This window comes from Mugil cephalus, chromosome 8 (assembly GCF_022458985.1).
Source record: "Mugil cephalus isolate CIBA_MC_2020 chromosome 8, CIBA_Mcephalus_1.1, whole genome shotgun sequence".
Classification (NCBI taxonomy): Eukaryota; Metazoa; Chordata; class Actinopteri; order Mugiliformes; family Mugilidae; genus Mugil; species Mugil cephalus.
The window spans coordinates 15,008,964-15,027,275 of record NC_061777.1 but is presented as its reverse complement, the minus strand read 5'-3'; the positions used below and the strand labels follow the sequence as shown (position 1 = coordinate 15,027,275).

The 18,312-nt window shown below is 43.6% G+C and overlaps 2 protein-coding genes and 1 pseudogene across 2 annotated transcripts; all 3 read right to left on the bottom strand.

The window, feature by feature from the left end:
* Positions 1–5,619: 5,619 nt before the first annotated feature.
* LOC125012621 (arrestin domain-containing protein 3-like) lies at positions 5,620–9,679 on the bottom strand. Its single transcript, XM_047592671.1, has 6 exons — positions 8,111–9,679; positions 7,920–7,980; positions 7,654–7,825; positions 7,446–7,533; positions 7,094–7,350; positions 5,620–6,591 (listed from the first exon to the last, which is right to left on the bottom strand). The coding sequence occupies exons 1-6, from the start codon at positions 8,367–8,369 to the stop codon at positions 6,463–6,465; spliced, it is 966 nt and encodes a 321-aa protein (XP_047448627.1). The 5' UTR covers positions 8,370–9,679; the 3' UTR covers positions 5,620–6,462.
* Positions 9,680–9,830: 151 nt separating this feature from the next.
* Positions 9,831–13,111, bottom strand: LOC125012041 (arrestin domain-containing protein 3-like). The gene is made up of 7 exons (XM_047591635.1): positions 12,951–13,111; positions 12,712–12,813; positions 12,476–12,623; positions 12,273–12,369; positions 11,271–11,530; positions 10,562–10,824; positions 9,831–10,448 (listed from the first exon to the last, which is right to left on the bottom strand). Exons 1-6 carry the CDS (start codon positions 13,109–13,111, stop codon positions 10,579–10,581), a joined length of 1,014 nt encoding a protein of 337 aa, XP_047447591.1. The 3' UTR covers positions 9,831–10,448; positions 10,562–10,578.
* Positions 13,112–13,759: 648 nt separating this feature from the next.
* Positions 13,760–17,813, bottom strand: LOC125012620 (annotated as a pseudogene).
* Between the last annotated feature and the right edge of the window lie 499 nt (positions 17,814–18,312).

Sequence of the window (18,312 nt, the reverse complement as noted above, 5' to 3'; positions counted from 1 at the left end):
AAAAAATAAATAAATATAATAAAAACAGAGATTTGCGCCAATCGGCGTCAGTGGTGTTATTTTTGATCTGTTTACAGTTGCCTTAAGTTTTCCCACATGTCCATGTCATACGGTTTTTGACAGCTGATTGACAGTGTATGATTTTGATGTTTGGATTTTAAGCAGTGGTTTCTGTGTCTCCGCGGCCTCAGATATTGGTATCCGGCTTATTGATGGTGGTGAATGCCAGCGGGCATTAGAACAGCGAGCGGCCATCTGCCAGCCTAGCGAACTAGCAACCCCACCAGCTGCAGTCGCAAAACGCCCTACAAAGCAGGACATGCATGCAGCTTCTGACGTCTGCGGCCACACTGCGCTACAAAGCCCAGAAAAACCAGGAGCGGAAACAATGAGAATCAAGCTTATAGACGCCGCATAGGTCCACCACCAGCAAGTTTTTTGAGAGGAGGCTGCTGTTAAGTGCACATCAGTTCATTTCGGATGGCCGGTTTGTGCGGTTATTTTTCCACGGTGAAAAAATATACATAAAAAGACTCATGCAGGGGCACTTTAATACCCCGACATGGCGACGGCAAGAAAAGGGAGAGAGCTTTTTACTATTTTGGAAACTAGCGCGGACACAGAAAGTACCACGGTGTGCGACAGCCAAGACTCTCCGCTTAATCTTTCAGCCGATGTGAAGTGGTTTGAAATTCCGTACAGAAAGCCAGACTCGGACGAGGAAGACGGAGTGCGGGAGGAGGAGGAGGTGGCGGTGGAGGACGGCGGCGGCGGCGAGGGGGAGAATGGATTCACGACGAGCACAGCAGCCGCGGCGGAGACTGCAGACGCGGCCAGCTTCATCGCGGGAGGAGGCTGCAACATAATTTTAGTCACTGGCAGTAATGGGATCAAGCACGACGAGGAGGAGTACGCGGAGGACTGTTATTATTCTACCTCCACTAACTGCTCTGACACCACCTCAAACGATTCGGATATTGATTTCTCCGATGTGGAGGAGGAGGAGCGCAGGAGTTTTTTCGGCTTTGAAGATGACCTGGACGAGGACTGCACTTCTCCAGACTTCTGGGGCGAACCCGACCAGGTAATTTCGATCGAACCATTCTCCGCTGTCAGTGGCCCTCAGCACTCACTGGGGGACGATGCTGACACCCGTGACTATTTCCGGATACTCTTCCCAGATTCTCTTTTTGAACACATGGTAGAACAAACAAACAATTACGCCCTCTATCGGCAAAGGAGGAGTGGGAAGTCAGACCCCCACTGGCACCCCACTGATGTGAGAGAGATGAAAGCCTATGTGGGTCTGAACGTTCTTATGGGCATCAATCAGCTTCCAGACACTGGCATGTACTGGGCCAGTGACATTTTCATCGGCAACGCGGGCTTTAAAAAAACAATGACCGCCAGGCGCTTCGAAAAGCTCACCCAGTACCTCCAGCTGTGTGACCGCGAGTCTGAGCCTGTGCGCGGGGAGCGCGGATACGATGGCCTCTTCAAAATAAGGCCTCTCCTCGATGTGGTGGAGAACACTATGTGGGACGCATACACGCCTAATCGCTGCCTGACCATAGACAAGTGTGCCATTGTCATGAAGGGACGTTTCTCTCCCACCCAGTACATGTCCTCCAGGCCCCTGAAGAAGGGGCTGACAGTGTGGATGCTGTGTGATTCCCGCTCAGGCTACTGCCACCGGGCCAAAATCTTCGTAGGCAAGCCCAGCGAGGATGAGGCGGCGGCCTCCCTGGGCTACAGGGTGGTGACCTCCCTAGTGCGTGGCCTGGAGGGCCAATACCACCACGTCTTCATGGACAGCTTCTTCACCTCCGTGCCCCTCCTCCAGAGGCTGCTGAGGGACGGGCTCTACGCCTGCGGACCCACTCAGGCAGGACGCAGAGGATACCCGGAGGTCCTTCGCCCTCGTAACGTTGGAAAGCTGTCCCAGGGTGAGTTCTACCAGTGCCAGCGTGGCAACCTAGTTGCTACGGTGACACGGGACGTCAAGGTGGTTAGCTGCCTCTCCACCAACTCTGCTCCGGGCATTGTGGGCATCAGCCCGGGCCGTCAGCAGCGGGAGCCAGACGGGGAGGGCGAGAGCGACAGCATGGACGGCTCAGGTTTGTCTTTCGGCGTACCTCGACCACTCCCCTTGCTGTTGTATCAGGAGAACATGAGGGGAGTGGACCTGTGTGACCAGCTGAGGGAGTGCTATCAGGTCGGCAGACCATGCAAGAAGTGGTGGCGCTACTTCCTGTGGTTCTACGTCAACCTGTGTATCGTCAATGCCTACATAATCCTGAGGGAGAGCCGAGGGGGCACGCCGCCGGCGGGGTTCAACGGCAAGCAGTTCACCCAGCGCCACTTCCGCGTGCGCCTGGCGCAGCAGCTGATTGGAGACTACCAGGGGGCAAGGGGCATGGAGAGGGCGGCACGCAAGAGACATGCAGACTCACCCATAGAGTATGGGCATCGCCTGGAGCGCATGTCGGAGCGCTCCCGCCGCTGCAGGAACTGCACCAACAAGGGACTGCGACACGAGAGCGTGTTCGGCTGCAAGATATGCAATGTGCACCTATGCAGAGGAGGGTGCTTCTCTGAGTTTCATAAGTAAAATTGAACAGCTTTTTGATTTTATATCCTTTGTGTAATCAACTTGTGTCAAGGGATTTTTTTTAAAAACAGTAAAACAATTTGTAATTCCAAAGGTTACCACTACAAGTGCACAATATAGTCCCACACTTTATGTAGAGCTAGTTTTAGGGTAGAAATATTACTGCACGTATAATAGAGAAAAGTAATCAAAGAAACTGTAGATTATTTCAATTAGTATAGAATGTTTTGGCAACTTGCCTTCTGTAACACTGACAGAATTGCCTTGTGTCACCTTTTTATACATTTAAAGTATGGTAAGGATTTTATATTAAAAAGAAGAAATCAAACTTTTCTGCACCTACAAATAGAACAGAAAACGTTTACTATGGGAAGTTTATCTCTCTCCTTTTCCAAAATAAAAACTTCATTATCATGAACTGAGTAGCCGAATTGCCTCTTTTTGGGTTTAAAGCACGGAAAACAGCATAGTTGACATTCAAATGGATAAACAATGAAATCACCACATGAACGACTTTACACTACTTTAAAATAGGTTCAGCGGTTGCCACTGTTCCTTCACACATAAAAAAAAAATCTGTGTGTCTGTGGGCCTTCAAGGGGACACAGCTTGGAGCAATTAGAGGGTAGAAAAAGCCCCTCAGTACTCTTCAGCCAATGGACCTAGTGATGCCATTTCTGTCTCCGACCGCAGTACAGACAGAGCCATCTGTGGCCCTGATGCACGGAGTCCAAACCCCAAAAAAAACTGGTACTTATCACTGACACAATTGGAAAATGGAAGATGGCAGGAACACGCTTTCTTAAACGAAGTGTCTTTGATTGAGAGGTTAGCGGAAAAGGTCAGGCCACTCATTTGAAGCACGTAAAACAGCTTGTCAGACGAGGGCATAGCCGGATCAAAGCCGTTCCTGTCGGCTTGTGTTGAACACAATGTGTATTTTCGCTAAAGCGTTTCCGTGCTCTCTCTTATCTGCTGGCAGGCTAAAGGCTGTACGTAGGCAGAGATAGGCTGCTTCAGCAGGTCAGACTCCCCGTCTCCTGTGTCTCCTTCTGAGGTCTCTCTCCTTCCTCTCACTCCCTCTTTAGCATTCCCTCTCCCTCTCCCTCTCTCTCTTTCCTAGGGCTGTGTTGTGCCATCCTACACACTCACACACACACACACACACACACGCACACACACATTACACACACACCCTCCCTTCCACTTCACTCCGCTCTCTTGCACTCCCTCAGCCGTTCCCCAGCTGGGAGAGGGTTAGTCAACTGGACGCCCATCCCGCTGATCTGCGGGAGCCCCGTGGGGAGTTGCCATGGCAACCGTGGCCGATGAAGACAGGGAGTCGCCAGCGGGCCCACATGGTTGTCATGGTGCTCGCTCTGGCTACGGAGGTGGGAGGTGCCAGAGGCCACACCTCCCTACCCCTTCTCCAAAACCAGGGTAGACTGTGTTGAGTGTGTGTGTGTGTGTGTGTGTGTGTGTGTGTGTGTGTGTGTGTGTGTGTGTGCGCGTGTGTGTGCGTGTGTGTGTAGGGAGCTGGCTGGCCGACAGCCTGCACACGGTACACGGAGCCAGGCTGGTTACCAGGCAGGCTCTGCTACAGCACAGCCAAGACCACTACGGCTGCCAAAACCAAACCAAACTGCTGCTCTAGAGACGTCTTCATGCAGGTGCTCCTCTGATTCTGATTAGAGGAATCTGTCACACTGTGTTCCACATCAAACCCAACCCAACCTGAAAGTTTAAATACTACTTGGGCGAAAAATATGACCTGCACTGTACGGTACTGTAGGAAATCATCGTGGAGGCAGAGCAGGCAGTATTAAACAAATCTCTACTTATGTGTCATACCGCACTGCAAATTTCTATTCTGCTCAATCATGCGGTATTTAGGCCCTCTTTTTCTATTTTTAACAACGGACGCCAAGATTTGTCTTCCTCTGCCTGCTTAGTCGTTGCACTGTCGAAGTTATTACAGCAACTCACGCTAACTGAAACATTACAAGCCTTTTCGGCGATATTTAAAACAATTTCTCATGTTTCCATTCAACTATTAATCATTTCTGATGGACTACATTAAAAAATGATGACAAATCAATTGCAGCAGATGCAAACTGAAACACGAGTATAATTTTCTAATTACCATAATAGCAATGCAGAGGGCACCAGAACAGTGGAATCTGAAGCCTGCGCTGGTCACTCTTCCGCTTTTGTATTATTAATGTTGGGAGTAGGACATTTTTCTTCTCTGTCAGTTTTCTTCTCTGTTTTGTGGGCTGAGTGTGAGACCCATTTGTGCTGAGTCAGAACCAACCACTGCTGTCCCTCTCTGAGTAGGTGGGTGTGCTGTACACGGTGTCACAATAGCCACATATAATGTTTCCGGGATGGATCCCAAGCGTTGAATACGCTATCGACATGTTTCCCCTCCTGGGCAAGGAAAGATCTCCGCGTCTCTGTCCAGAACATGGGCCTGGTTTCACTTAAGGACCGCTGGTTGGGCAACACATGTACTGTTAGAACCATGAATGTGCCTTTGTTAAATGCTTTCCTCTGTTGCAAAATGAGTGCACGGAGAAGCACGGGCGTGAGAAACCCCTAGCATCTCATCTCTTTTTTTTTTGCTTTTTTTTTTTGCTTTCTGATTCATGACTGTCTTCATGTTGCGGCGCATGAATGCGCCAGACAATCAAAACAGCAAGACGATGATTAACCCCTTAAATTTAAATAGTTTACATCTTTTCAAATCGTTGTGCGAGAAAGTGTACACTGCATTTGTAACATTATCACCTTTTTTTTTCCCCAGTGGGAAACTAAAACCATGATCTGCTCTCTCCCGTCACACATAAAAATAGTGAAAACGCTGTAGCTGCTGCTGACCCCACCCACAGCAGTTCATCGAATGCAGCAGGGGAAAGTAACATATGTAAATACACTCAGGCGTTGTACAATTCTGTGGCGTTACGCTTAACATATTTCCATTTATTAGTGCTTTACACAGTTCGCGTGGAAGCATGTGCCTCGCTTTTGATGGGTACAGAAACAAACTTAAAAAACAAAAGGTAACCAGTGACGTACGAGCTGCTGGTGGTAACAGGGACAGATACCCTTCAAGCATGGGTCCAGTTAGGTATCTGTATCTGTCTTTCTGGTTCTGAAATTCTGCAAAATTTTCAAAAAAAACAACATTTGAAACCTTTTGCGGAACCTTTTTTCCTTACCTATCCTCTCATGACCCTTTTGATTAGTTTTGTCACGTTGTGCAGCAGAGCAGCATGTAAACCACTTAAAGCTCCAACTAAACCAGCTACAACAGTATTATTAGTAGTATTAGTAGTATTATGACTTTAATCGATGCTAGTACGTCAGTCACAGTGTCCCACTATGCTGATTATACGTATGGTCTTTGACTGAACTTTACAGGTGAGGTGTATTCTGGTAACAGTGTATTTTTCTTACAAGAGTTTTTGCAACACATAGTGTATTTGTTATTCCATGTTTTTTTTTTGTTTTTTTTCCAGACACATAATCCAAAAGCTGTTTGTAATCTGACTGGCATTTCAGGATTTTCTCAGCAATGTCTGCTTCAATTTTAACAATTTGGAACGGGGCTGAAACAACTCTCTGACATGGATTTTGGGAAAGAACGCCTAACTTGAGGCACACTGCGAACGGCCCTACTGACGCGACACACGTATTGCGGACAGGCAAAGGCAATCGGGGTAGTTTGGACTTCCCCCAAAAACATCCGCTTATCCAGTACAGCTGCGCCGAGCAGACACGTGTGGTTACTTTGAGCGCTGTCACTCCTTGACGAACAACACGCATGCGACACGACTTCTGACTGGATCTCAACCTGGAAGCTTTCTAAACCAGATGGATCTCTTCGGTTTGTGTTGATGTGGTTTTGGCGCGCCCAGCAGGATGACGAGAGGCAGCTTGATTACCGGCTCTGTTAACAGGGGGACGTCGAGAGCGACCTGGAAGAGAATAAACAAACAAATTAACAGACAAATAAGTCAATGAACGACCCAGTTAAGTTTTTTTTGTGCAAATTCTGAGTTATACAGACGATACACTGAAAACTAGTCATTTAAATCAAAATACTAAGCGAGATCACTTTATCTGTACGCCGCTGTGAACGCTGCAGTGTTTACAAAACGGCAGTGACGTAAATCTTTTTGAGTGGATGGAACAGGTTGGGCTGTAATATGAAACTTTTTTCCTCCATGCACCCTCATTAGCGAGCGGACAAGCCAAGAGGAATCCCCCCCTTCCCCAACCCCTCCTCCTTCTCTCTCTTTATTCCTCTCCTCATCATACAGCCACAGTGTGGAGCTGTTGCCCCTCGTGCAGGTTTATTAAAACGTGTCTACATTTTCTGAAATTAATGACTACAGCTCATGTACAGGAGGAAGAGGGGGAGGAGGTGGATTGAGGAGGAGGGTGTCAGTGCAACCTCATTTTCATGGAGTAAGATACCTTGAGTCTGTACTCGAGCTTCATCATGCAGCAGTTGAAGAAGGTAGGCGGGAGCTGGGGAGGGATGCTGATAACCTTGGTCGTCGTCCGACTGCTCTGAGCTGGAACGGAGTCTCCTGTCCCGAAGAACATGTCATTCGCGTGCACCCTCCGCTTCGACTCGGCGACGAAGGTCTGCTTCTCGCACAAGTAGAATTTGGGTGTTACGGTACGCGTTGAGTTATTGAGTACCTCCACAGAGACTCCCACTGCTTCACCTGTTTATATTCATGGAAGAGGGGGGAGGTAGGGCATAATTTAGATTTCAGTTGAGACGCTCCAGGAAAAGATGCTCTGTGTGAAATCTGTTTACCTTGCTTTATTCCCATTTTCTCCGAGGCAACATTCATAGTCACGGTTCCAGATCCATAAAAAGAAATCCTTGTCGCATATTGTTGCTCCTACACGAAGGCATAAGCTGTGTTAGGACTTACAGTCTCAAAACATTTTGCCTGAGATGAACCATCACATTCACATGACTCTCAGCAAAATGGCAACAACTCAAGCAGTTTTTTTCATACCTTAAGTCCAATGATTATCATTTCAGATTTGGAGGCAAAGGGGAACTCAGACTTGGTCAAAAAAGGGAACTCGGTCTTGGTTTTGTGTACGAGCCAGATAGACTGAGTCAGGTGCGCTCGCAAACTGTACGTGATCTTGCCCCATTTCCCCTCAAAAGATGAAGGCATGTCTCTGCAAGGAATGAATCGTCAATCAAAATCATTTCTGAGTGATATAAGGAAGTGTTCAGATTAATAGAAAGCTTACGCTACAGCCAGACACTTACACATTTGGAATCACAAAGCTGAATGGATACACGTTTCTCCCAGGGCCGATGATTTCTGAACCTTATAAAAAGAAACATTTTGCACCGGGTGCACTTTCATTAACTCATTTACACCCTATAAAATATTGATCAGCTCAGAAGCTTTATTCTTATATAATCTTTTTTTTGTTGCACAAGCCATAAATACTAACCATCTCCTTTTTTCTTGTCCTGAAGGATAATGTGTTCAAAATAAAAGTATTTCTTCTTGTTGCTATGGACCACGGTGGTTTGTCCTTCCTGTTCGTGCCAAGTTACCTTGGCTTTCCCTTTGGCTCTGACCAAAAAACTCTGCACTTTGGTCTCCTTGCTGGTCACCACCGTCACTTTTCCAGAAAGGATGTCCCCGGGAGAAAAGCAGCCTCGCTCGTTCACCTTGTCGTAATCCACCGAAAGGTGCCTCACAGTCATGATCACACTAAGTCAAACAGCGTCCACCGTAAGTAGATGGTAGCAGTGAAAGCGTGAGCATTCTCCTTTAAGGAAAAACAGAATCGAGGAAATTCACTGCAAAACGGTTCAAACTGATCCACAGTGGTGTCGACTCAAGGCATTTCTGTGATGAACAAGGATTCTGGCAAGGCTTTAGCAAAGGACTTCTCCAGAACCTGTATCTGTGTCACACATGGTCACATGACCAGGCCCTGCAGGTGTCACTTTCACATAGGTAACTCTAGCCAACAGCCTCGCAGACTAAATTAGGCTAAATGAATGAACAGTGTGCCGTACTGTCATTGGTATTCCTCAGTGAATAATACAGACAGCAGCGTCCTAACCACAGCTGGCATTGCTTAATATACATCAGTGCACTGTGTATGTGAATATAACAGAGGGATGATGCAGAACGTTCTCCTGGCAGAAACATGATGTAGATAAGTAATTCATGCACATGAACAACATTCAGAGGATATTCATTTTTTCTTTTCAATTTTTTATTTATATAGCATCAATAACAATACAAATGGACTCATGATGCTTCACACAATCTGGCCTGAAACCTCCAGACCAAGCCTGAAGGAGACGGTGGCAAGGAAAAGACTCTTTTAACAGGAAACAACCTTGAGCAGAACCCAGCTCATATGGAGGGACCCATCTGGCTAAGGCCAGCCCAGCAGAGACGCAGAAGAGAGAGAAGAGAACAGCAGGAGAAACGAGATAACCAAACATCTGTCATAGATACATCCATCTAACTAAAGCACACATGTAGAATCTGATGGTGATACTGATACAAGGTATAGCTGATGATGTTACATGACAGTTTGACAATATGAGAGGCAGTCAGGTTGGAAAGTTGTTTATTCGGGTAGGAGTGAAAAACTGAAGGCCATGAAGGCTGAGCACGTTGGTGAGACCTGGTGATGAGATCTTATTGACGTAGACAACAAATGTTGTCTCCTGTATGTTTCTGCATAAATGGATCAAAGAAAAATCTGCGCGGAACTTTTCACTGATCACATCATACTGCTGCTTTCAAGGGGAAGCTCAGGATGGAGGTAGGCTTGGGAAACACTTGTCAGTTACAATAAGGAAGTCAAGTTGCCCAGAGATGATGATTTTAAACTTCTTCTTTGTAACAGCAGGTTTTTGAGTGCAATTTTACATTGGTTATTATAAAAATATCTGAATTAACACATCTGCTATAGGTCATAAGATGTTCTGTTTGGGCATCATGTTTTGTGGAAACATTTTGAACTTGATTAAAAAAAAAAAAAAAAAAGTCAACCTGAAACAACTTCACAATGACGGAGACAATAAATGTAAGAATAAGGACAGACTGTACTTTGTTCTTCGTGGCATCTTTGATTTAAAGTGTATAATCAGATACTGATGTTGGCATGGAACGAATGTTTGAAGGCAGCAGTCACACAATAATAACAATAATAATAATTTAATCAGTAAAATCTGATGCTATCTGGGTTAAAAATACTCTGTTTAATTCTAGATACATTAGGCACGTGTTCATTTCTATTTACATGTTAGTTTTTACAACTTCATGACACCACTGTACTACAATATACATTTTTCATGGAATTTAAATACATGCTTTGAACCTGCATTATTTTTTTGCTAGCGGCCAGCAGGGGGCGCAAAACCTACTTCATAGTGGTCTATGAGAAAATAACACTCTCTCATTTGGTTGAATGTCACTGTAAACTGACAACATAATGATCTCAATCTCTAGTTTGATGCCTTCTCCAACACAGCACCGTGACCATGTTGTTTACTAGTGTATAACATTTGGAGTAGGGCAGGGGATCTTGTGATTCATTCAAGTCATCCAAATATGGCCTTCCTCAGATCCGCTCTTCTCCAGCTCCACCCTCTTGTCCAAATATGGTCACTTCTGGCTTGGGCCAAACCACGCCAGACCCTAGGCATCAAATCCCCAGTGGGTGATATCCTGGTGGCTTCATTCTTTTATCCAGGCTGTGCACACGTGAACTTGATATCTGATCTGATTAAGTGGTTCCAAGTTCCATCTTGAAAAATCTGGTGGTGTGGACGGAAAGAAGGAGTAATGAGTGAAAAAGATAATATCTCTGAGTCTGCCATGTTGGTATGTCTTTATCATGAGTGAGCTAGCGATGAAAATGACAACATACTTTTTCAAGGCAGGTATTCAAATTGCAGCCTTAGACTCGTCAGAAACAGGTGGGTACAGAGCATATGCTCCATAGGGAGGTGGGGGATCATCTTCGGATGCTGCTTCTAGGCCTGCGCTCCATGGCGATTGGTTTGGCGCCCTAAATGCTTCGAATCCTAAGTTAGCAGTGGCGGCCTGTTGTTTTGGCACAGAAACGCGTGGAAGGACGACTATAGGGATTTTGATCTCTGGGTCAGTAGCATATTTGATGTCCAGATAGATCTGCGAGAGAAAAAAAAAGTCGGTGATACATTTTATTTCTTCAGTTACTGCATACATTTATAACTGAAAAGTTGAAGCTTTTGGAGCCACAGGAGCTTTCTCATGTTTTTGTATTCCCCTGTTTTGTCACTAGAGGTCCTCCGTGGGTCAGTTTTCTCTGGGTAGAATTTGCTGAGCTCATTCAGCCTGTCAGCTCTGCACCATTCATGGTCAACCAAACGAGGAAGCAGAAGTGATAAAGAGTTTCGCTGGAATTATTTACTGTTGTCAGCATTCCTCTTTTGTGTCACCCGTTGCAGTAAAGTAACATACAAACAGGACAGTTTAAATGAGGAAAACGGGAACACAGGAACAAAGAGGAGCTTCCTGTCGGTTTACTCAACCAAATCAACAATGGGCCACGCGAACAAAACAACGCCTCTGACTGTAACCTGAGTGCGGTTTACCTTGAGCTTGTACTCCAGCTTGATGATGGAGCAGTTCAAGATGGAGGGGGGCAGCTGTCTTGGGATGGTGATCTCCTTGGTCACGGTTGTGTTGCCTGAGGATGCAGTGATGTCCTCGAGCTTCTCCTTGAGGATGTCATGTGTGCTAACTTTCTTGTGGCCCTGGGCGAAGTAGGTCTTCTTCTGATACAGCACGAATTTGGGCTTCACTGGACGGCTTGAGTGGTTGCCAACTTCAAGTGTGACGAGGACAGCCTCACCTGTGAATTTGAATGATATTATAAAAACGCGCATGACATCCAAGGAATAAAAATGTAAAAGTGACTGGAGCGCATGTGGGCTAGAATTCCTTCAGCAACTTTCTCCTTGGTTCGTAATGGACAGGACGTCCAGTCTAAACATTTTCCTCTTTCATTTCCTGTATATTTCTGCTGTTCTGGCTATATCCAGTGTCCTCAGATTTCAAGCAGACAACACATTCCATCAACAGGAATAACTACTGCTGCTTTCATCCATATTTCAAGTATGGTTCAAATATGGGGCAAAATGACGTATTTTTATTGTGTCTGCTTGGTTGTGCATGATTAGCATGACAAGTAATGCATAGGGAGCCAGACAAGCTTATCAGCAGAGCATACAGGACTAAATTTGGCAGCAGGCTGGCCCGATGAATGCACCATGGCTACAGTCAGTCTCAGCAGACAGCTGATTCCCTTCAGTCTCAACAGCCAACGTGAGAGTGGCCGTGTCCTCTTGCTGTGATTTGAACCCTTCGGCTTTCTCATGGCCACGTCCAGAGGTCTCTTTCATAACAACAAAAAGTAAAACGAAAGACTCACTCTGGCCTCCTGTTCCAAGGAGCAGGGTTCAGATAGTGAGGTGTAAAGTGCCGTCACCATTTCAAGCTCTATACACCTGCTTGCCAAAGTAAACAAGAGAGGTGTGTTCTGCGACTAAACAATAAAAGGCAGCTCATTTCCCGTACATACACCACGCACTTACCTTGCTTGTATCCCATGCTCTTGGTATGGACGTCCATTGAAACGTTCCCAGAGCCGAAAGCTTTGACAGATTTATCCTTGCAGAAGTACTGCGGTTCCTAAAAAGAAAACATAGAAACAAAAAATTTTAAAGCTGTAAGATAATAACATTTAACATTTTATTATATATTTTTATTTTTATTATATTTTTTAAGGTCGACTTACCATCAGCCCAGGGATATCCATGTCTGCTTTGGATCTAAATGTGAAGTGGACTTTTGTCTTTTTCGTTGGCTTCATTGATTGTTTGAGCTCCGCCTTCAGCTTGTGAACAATCTTCCCTACGCATGATGTGAAAGATGATGGGATTTTCCTGTCAAGCACAGACAAAGACATTTAAACGCACCCGAAAAGAAACAAGACGTGAATGTAACGATAGAGAGTGAGCAAAGAATATGCACCTGTTGGGAATCCTGAAGGTAAAAGGAAATACATGTCTTCCTTTTCCAATGACTTCCGTACCTGAAGAAAGAAATGGGACGTCTAAAACCCCACCTGAAACACTGGCTCATGATCAATTAAGTGTTAATTCAATACATTACCATCTTCTCGCGATTCCCTCAAAATATGATGTTTGACATCATAGTATTTCTCATCCGCCCAGTAAACACGATGGTTATATTGCCCGTAATATTCAGACCAGCAAACTCGAGCCTTCCCTTGTGCTATGAAAATAAGCGCCTGGACTTTAGTTTCTTTAGAAACCTCCAAAATGATTCGGCCGGTAATGACATCTCCATGCGTGAAGGTGTTCCGGCTGTTAATGGCATCATATTCAATTGCAAAATTGCTGATGCTCATTTTCCACAGAGAAAAAAATATAAATCCCTGGTAAAAATGTAACACTTTCGAAAAACCAAACAAAAACTCAAGCGAGGAATGACTTGCACAACTGCTCTTTGCTGTTTTTATATGGCCTGCAGAATGCAAATCTTGTTCAACTTGTTTTTCCTGTAACCTGCAGATGGTTAAAGCAAAAAGCAAACAATGCTGTGGTAAAACCAGCAGCATGCTCGCTCAGACGGGCTGTTTTATTCCAGATTTCTGGTGAGATTCTCAGAGTCACATGAGGAATTTTCCATTCGAATTCGCAGCTGTTGTGTGTTCAGTGTGATGTTTAATATATTTCAGTCAAAGGGATGAACCAGTTTAGATCTGTGTGAAGCATGTGAAGTGTCAACTGTGGTTTAAATCTAAACTAAAGGTGTCACTTCGCCTCAACCACAATTTTCCTGTTTAGTTCTGTGGACGAAGGGAAATAAAATGAAATGATTTCATCATTTCACATAGAGGTTTTATTACTTTTCCTTTGCTTTGGTATAGGCTTTCTGTTAATTTTATGGACTGCTGGCTTTATTTAATTGTGAATGTTTTTAGGTAAATTACCCAATGATGTGTTGTATTTGTTTTGTGTATTCAGATATTTTAAATGAATTTCAGTACAATAGATGGATACAAACAGAAGCAGATGCTTTAATGCCAAACACTTAATATAAACATATTTTAAAGGCATTTAGGCAATGGCGATGTATACGTATATATGTCTGTATATAATATTGAATTCTCTGTCGCTTTACCTAATTACTTAAATGTCCATGCATCTTTTCAGTCACGTCACTGATGTTTTTGGCCAAAGTTGTTCAGAGAAGGGTACATTTCGTACGCTGCATAAGGAGGAGGAAGATCTGAAGCTTGGGCCGCGGTTGGTGGCTGTGGTGGTGCCATACCCCAGGCTGGAGGGTGTGGATTTCCAAATGGTTCAAATCCATAGCCACTAGCAGCGGCAGGCGGTGGTGCCATAGCAGGGACCTCAGGGGCCAGGAGGATGACAATGGGAAATTTGATTTCTGGGTCCGAAGCATACTTGACATCCAGGTAAACCTGTGGGAAACAATTTTCCTATGTTACGGAGTATTTATTTGAGCATTTTTTGGCACTTTTTTCAGAGTTTAAAACCGCTTAATCCCCGAGGGTGTCACCTAACCTAACAAACGTACTACCCGAGTGCCTCAGGAAACATATAGAACAATGAGAGCAGGATGCATTCAAAAGCATTCTCCAGCTCAAAGAATTTGGACAGAAGTGTGACAGATGTGTAGAATCTAAGGACGAGCTTGTGTCCAAGAACCAGACAGCCGAGGGAAATAAATTTACCCGATATGATTCCACCGTTCATTTTTCATTTTAGTGCAACATCTGTAAGAGTTTATTAGTGCGATTGCCCTTTATCATGTAGCTACTTACCCTCAGTCTGTGCTCTACTTTAATGATGCTGCAGTTGTGAATGGAGGGCTCCACGTCACGAGGAATGGTAATGACCCTCGTGACGTTTTCTTTAGAAGACGGAGGGATGGGATCTCCCACCTCTTTAAGGAGGTCTTCCGTATTCACCCTTCTCTTCCCCTGGGCAAAGAAGCTGTGCTTCCTGTAAATGCAGTACTTGGGCTTTATCTCACGGACGAATTGTTCTGAATGGATGCCAAAACCTTTAATCCTTCACCTGGAACACAGAACAGAAATGTCAAACCAGCCTAGACATGACACCAGTAAGTGTCATTATCCCACTGAAGTGCTCTCACCTTGGAAGAAACCAGTTTTTTCAATATCCACGTCCATGGCTACAGTTCCCGAGGTGAACACCTTCATTTTCTTATCCTTAGACTCATGCTGTGGCGCCTGAAAGAAAACTAGATTAATGAATGCAACACAAAAACTCACAAATATGAAATAACCTTTACCAGATCACACATAAATATTATGTCAACCATATCAAGTTTATATACCATAGCAAGTATAAAGAAGCCGAAGAGATTTGGCATTAACAAAATGCCATGAATGTTTAATGTTTCTTCAGTTCCTTGAGTTTTGACCGAATGCCAAAACTCATTTGCATGGGACATTTTATTTGTACATGTCCATGCCGGTAGTAAACAATGACTGGAATTTACCACCAGTCTACACTTAGACAACTTTAATGATCCACGAGGGAAATTACTTTGTGGCTGTAGTTTCGCTGCCCATAAAAGTAAACACTCATAAAAACCACAAGAAAGATAAATAAAATGAGATTAAAGTAAAATAAAAATAAGTAGCAATGTACAATTAGGTCCACTTTTATTTGGACACAGATTTTGTTATCTTAGCTGTACACCAAAACATGTTAAAGATACAAGTATACAATCAATATGGTCTTAACGTGCAGACTTTCAGTTGTATTTACATCCAAATTGGAGGAAGGGTTTAAGAATTAAAGCTCTTTCATATGTAGCCGCCTCTTATGCAAGGGACCAAAAGTGGACAGTTGACTCAGAAACCATTATATGGGCTGTGGGGACTATTGCTATTTAAACAGGTAAACAGTCTGGAGTTGATTCCAGGTGAGGCATTTGCATTTGGAGGCTATTGCTGCGAACCCACAACATGTGGTCAAAGGAGATCTCAATGAAAGTATAACAGACCAGACAAAAACAAAACAAACAAACAAACAAAAAAAATCATCAGAGAGATGGCTGAAATGTTAGCAGTGGCCAAATCAACAGTTTGGTAAGTTCTGAAGGAAAAAAAAAAGAAGAGCACAGTCGTGAGCTCGGGAACTCAAAAAGGTCTGGACGTCTATGGAAGACAACAGTGGTGGATGATCGCAGGATCTTTTTCATACTGAAGAAAAAAAAAACTTTCACAACATCCAACCAAGTCAAAGAGCACTCTCCAGGAAGTAGGTGTATAAGTATCTAAGTTTACAATAAACAGAAGACTTTGTGAGAGTAAACACAGAGGGTTCGCCCCAAAGTGCAAACAATTCATAAGCCTCAAAAACAGAATTGGCACATCAGAAGACACCAGTAGTAAACGTCTTGCAAAGCATCACAGAGGAGGAAAACCAGCGTTTTGGTGATGTCCACGGGCTCCAGGCTTCAGGGTCATTACCAGCGAAGGATTCTCAACAATACTTAAACTTTTATTACTTTTATTACTTACTTATCATGGTATTGTTAATTTGTCCAGTTATTTTTGAGCCCCTAAAATGAGGAGACTTTGTTTAAAAATGGTTTCTATTCCTTAACGTTTCACAGGATGTTTTTGTTTAACAAAACCTGAAAGTCTGCACTGCCATTGCATCTTAGTTGTTTCATTTCAAATCCAATGTGGCGGCATGCAGAGAACAAATCATGGAGATTGTGTGATCTGTGTGTGTGATCTGTTTCTGGGCCTAACTGTGAGAGGGTGCCTACCATCAGCTCAGGGACGATGTTAAGGTCTGGTCTTGCCACAAACGTGACTTTAACCGACTCTTTCTTGCTAATCCTCATCGATCTGCTCAGCGAGGCTTCCAGCAGGTATATAATTTTCCCAACAGAACCTTTGAATGTGGAGGGTATATTCCTAATGCACAAGCACAGGCAAACATTGACATTTTGTGAGCTGGAAAATAAACAACATGGCCTTACAGGAGAGATTAGTGGAACCTGTTCAAATAAAATCTAACAAAGCTAACAATGGAGACCAACTCTAAAATGACCACAAAATGACTGATTGTTAAGCTAATACCATACAGGTTTTTACATACTTTGTTTTATCATAAACCTGGGCAAGATTCCTTGGTTTAAGATTTCAGGATCGGGATCACATGTATTGGGTCCAGGTCTTCCCAGGCCACCTCAAATTGCAACTTTTGCCAGTTTAAAGAAACTGTAGCAGATTTACTTCAGTACTTAGAGTAACTGTCTTATGAGTTGAGGAGAGGAACTTCAACAGATCAGTTTGGGATCTAGTAGCCCCAAATAAGCTGCACAATAAGAAAGATGTGCTCAGTATGGACAAGAACTATACAATTATCTAATTGGTTAAAACAGCTCATTCCATCGTAATTGTATCTTAGAAAGAGATCTGACCAAATGTCATAAAGTTTTCACAACTAATTATATTAAAACCAGCGGATTGTTACTTACTGTACAGGGAACTGAAAAGAGAAGGGGTAGACATGGACCCCTGGTGCAACAACATTGCTGTCTGAAAAAGCAACAAGAACATATTATAAATATATTCGTGAGTGGAAAAGAAAGAAGATGTTCACATTTAAGAATCCTCACAAATGCTGATTGTAGATGAAGGTTTTATTTTTCCTGTTTGAATCGAATAGATTTAATGTAGACTTCCAAGAATGTTTTTCCTTCAAGCATCTTCGTAGATGTGTAGAGAAAGACATGTTTGCGGCACTGAGTCTGCATCTCTGGGGGCTGCTTATGATTTGTAACTGGACATGGGAGCGGTCGGCAAGTACTTGAGCCATCAGTTCACTTAAGCCTATAATGTAATAATCCAACCAAGCTGCACTAATATATTTATGATCCATGTCTGTGTGTCGTGACTGAAACACGGCACACAGACATGGCCGTGTTTCAGCCACGACACACAGACATGGTTACAAATATTAGTGCATCAAACATGATGTACTTACATGTTTCTCCAGTCTGGTTTGTTATCAGTGTTCGTTCTTCATCCCCTGAAGAAAAAGCAGCAAACTGAATTACCAGCTTCCGTATTGAGACTGGGTAATGTCACAATAATTCAGTCTGAAAAAAGTGACGGTTTAAAACTACCATTCCGCTGATTATTTTCTTAAATATTGATTAACAGCTGGTCTAAAAAAGTGCTCACATTTCTGATGCTAAAAAAGAGAATTTTACCCATCAGATTACTAAAATGGCTATGGTCATAATTAGACTCACTGATTCAACCATTTTTTAATAACTGAAGTTAATCATCCAATGTAAATGGTAAATACTTTTTTTTTTAGTTTTGATGCATGCTACATTTATATATATATAGTCATACTGTTAATTTACTCTTATCTTCTTGCAACTGTCCATTTATTGAACCAACAAAACAAAAGTAGCGAAGGATTAATATATAATAGTATTCTGAGTTTGATTCTTGATATTTGGATCATACCATATTTTCTTTGCTTCCCATCAAAATGTCAACTCAACAACCTTGCCTTT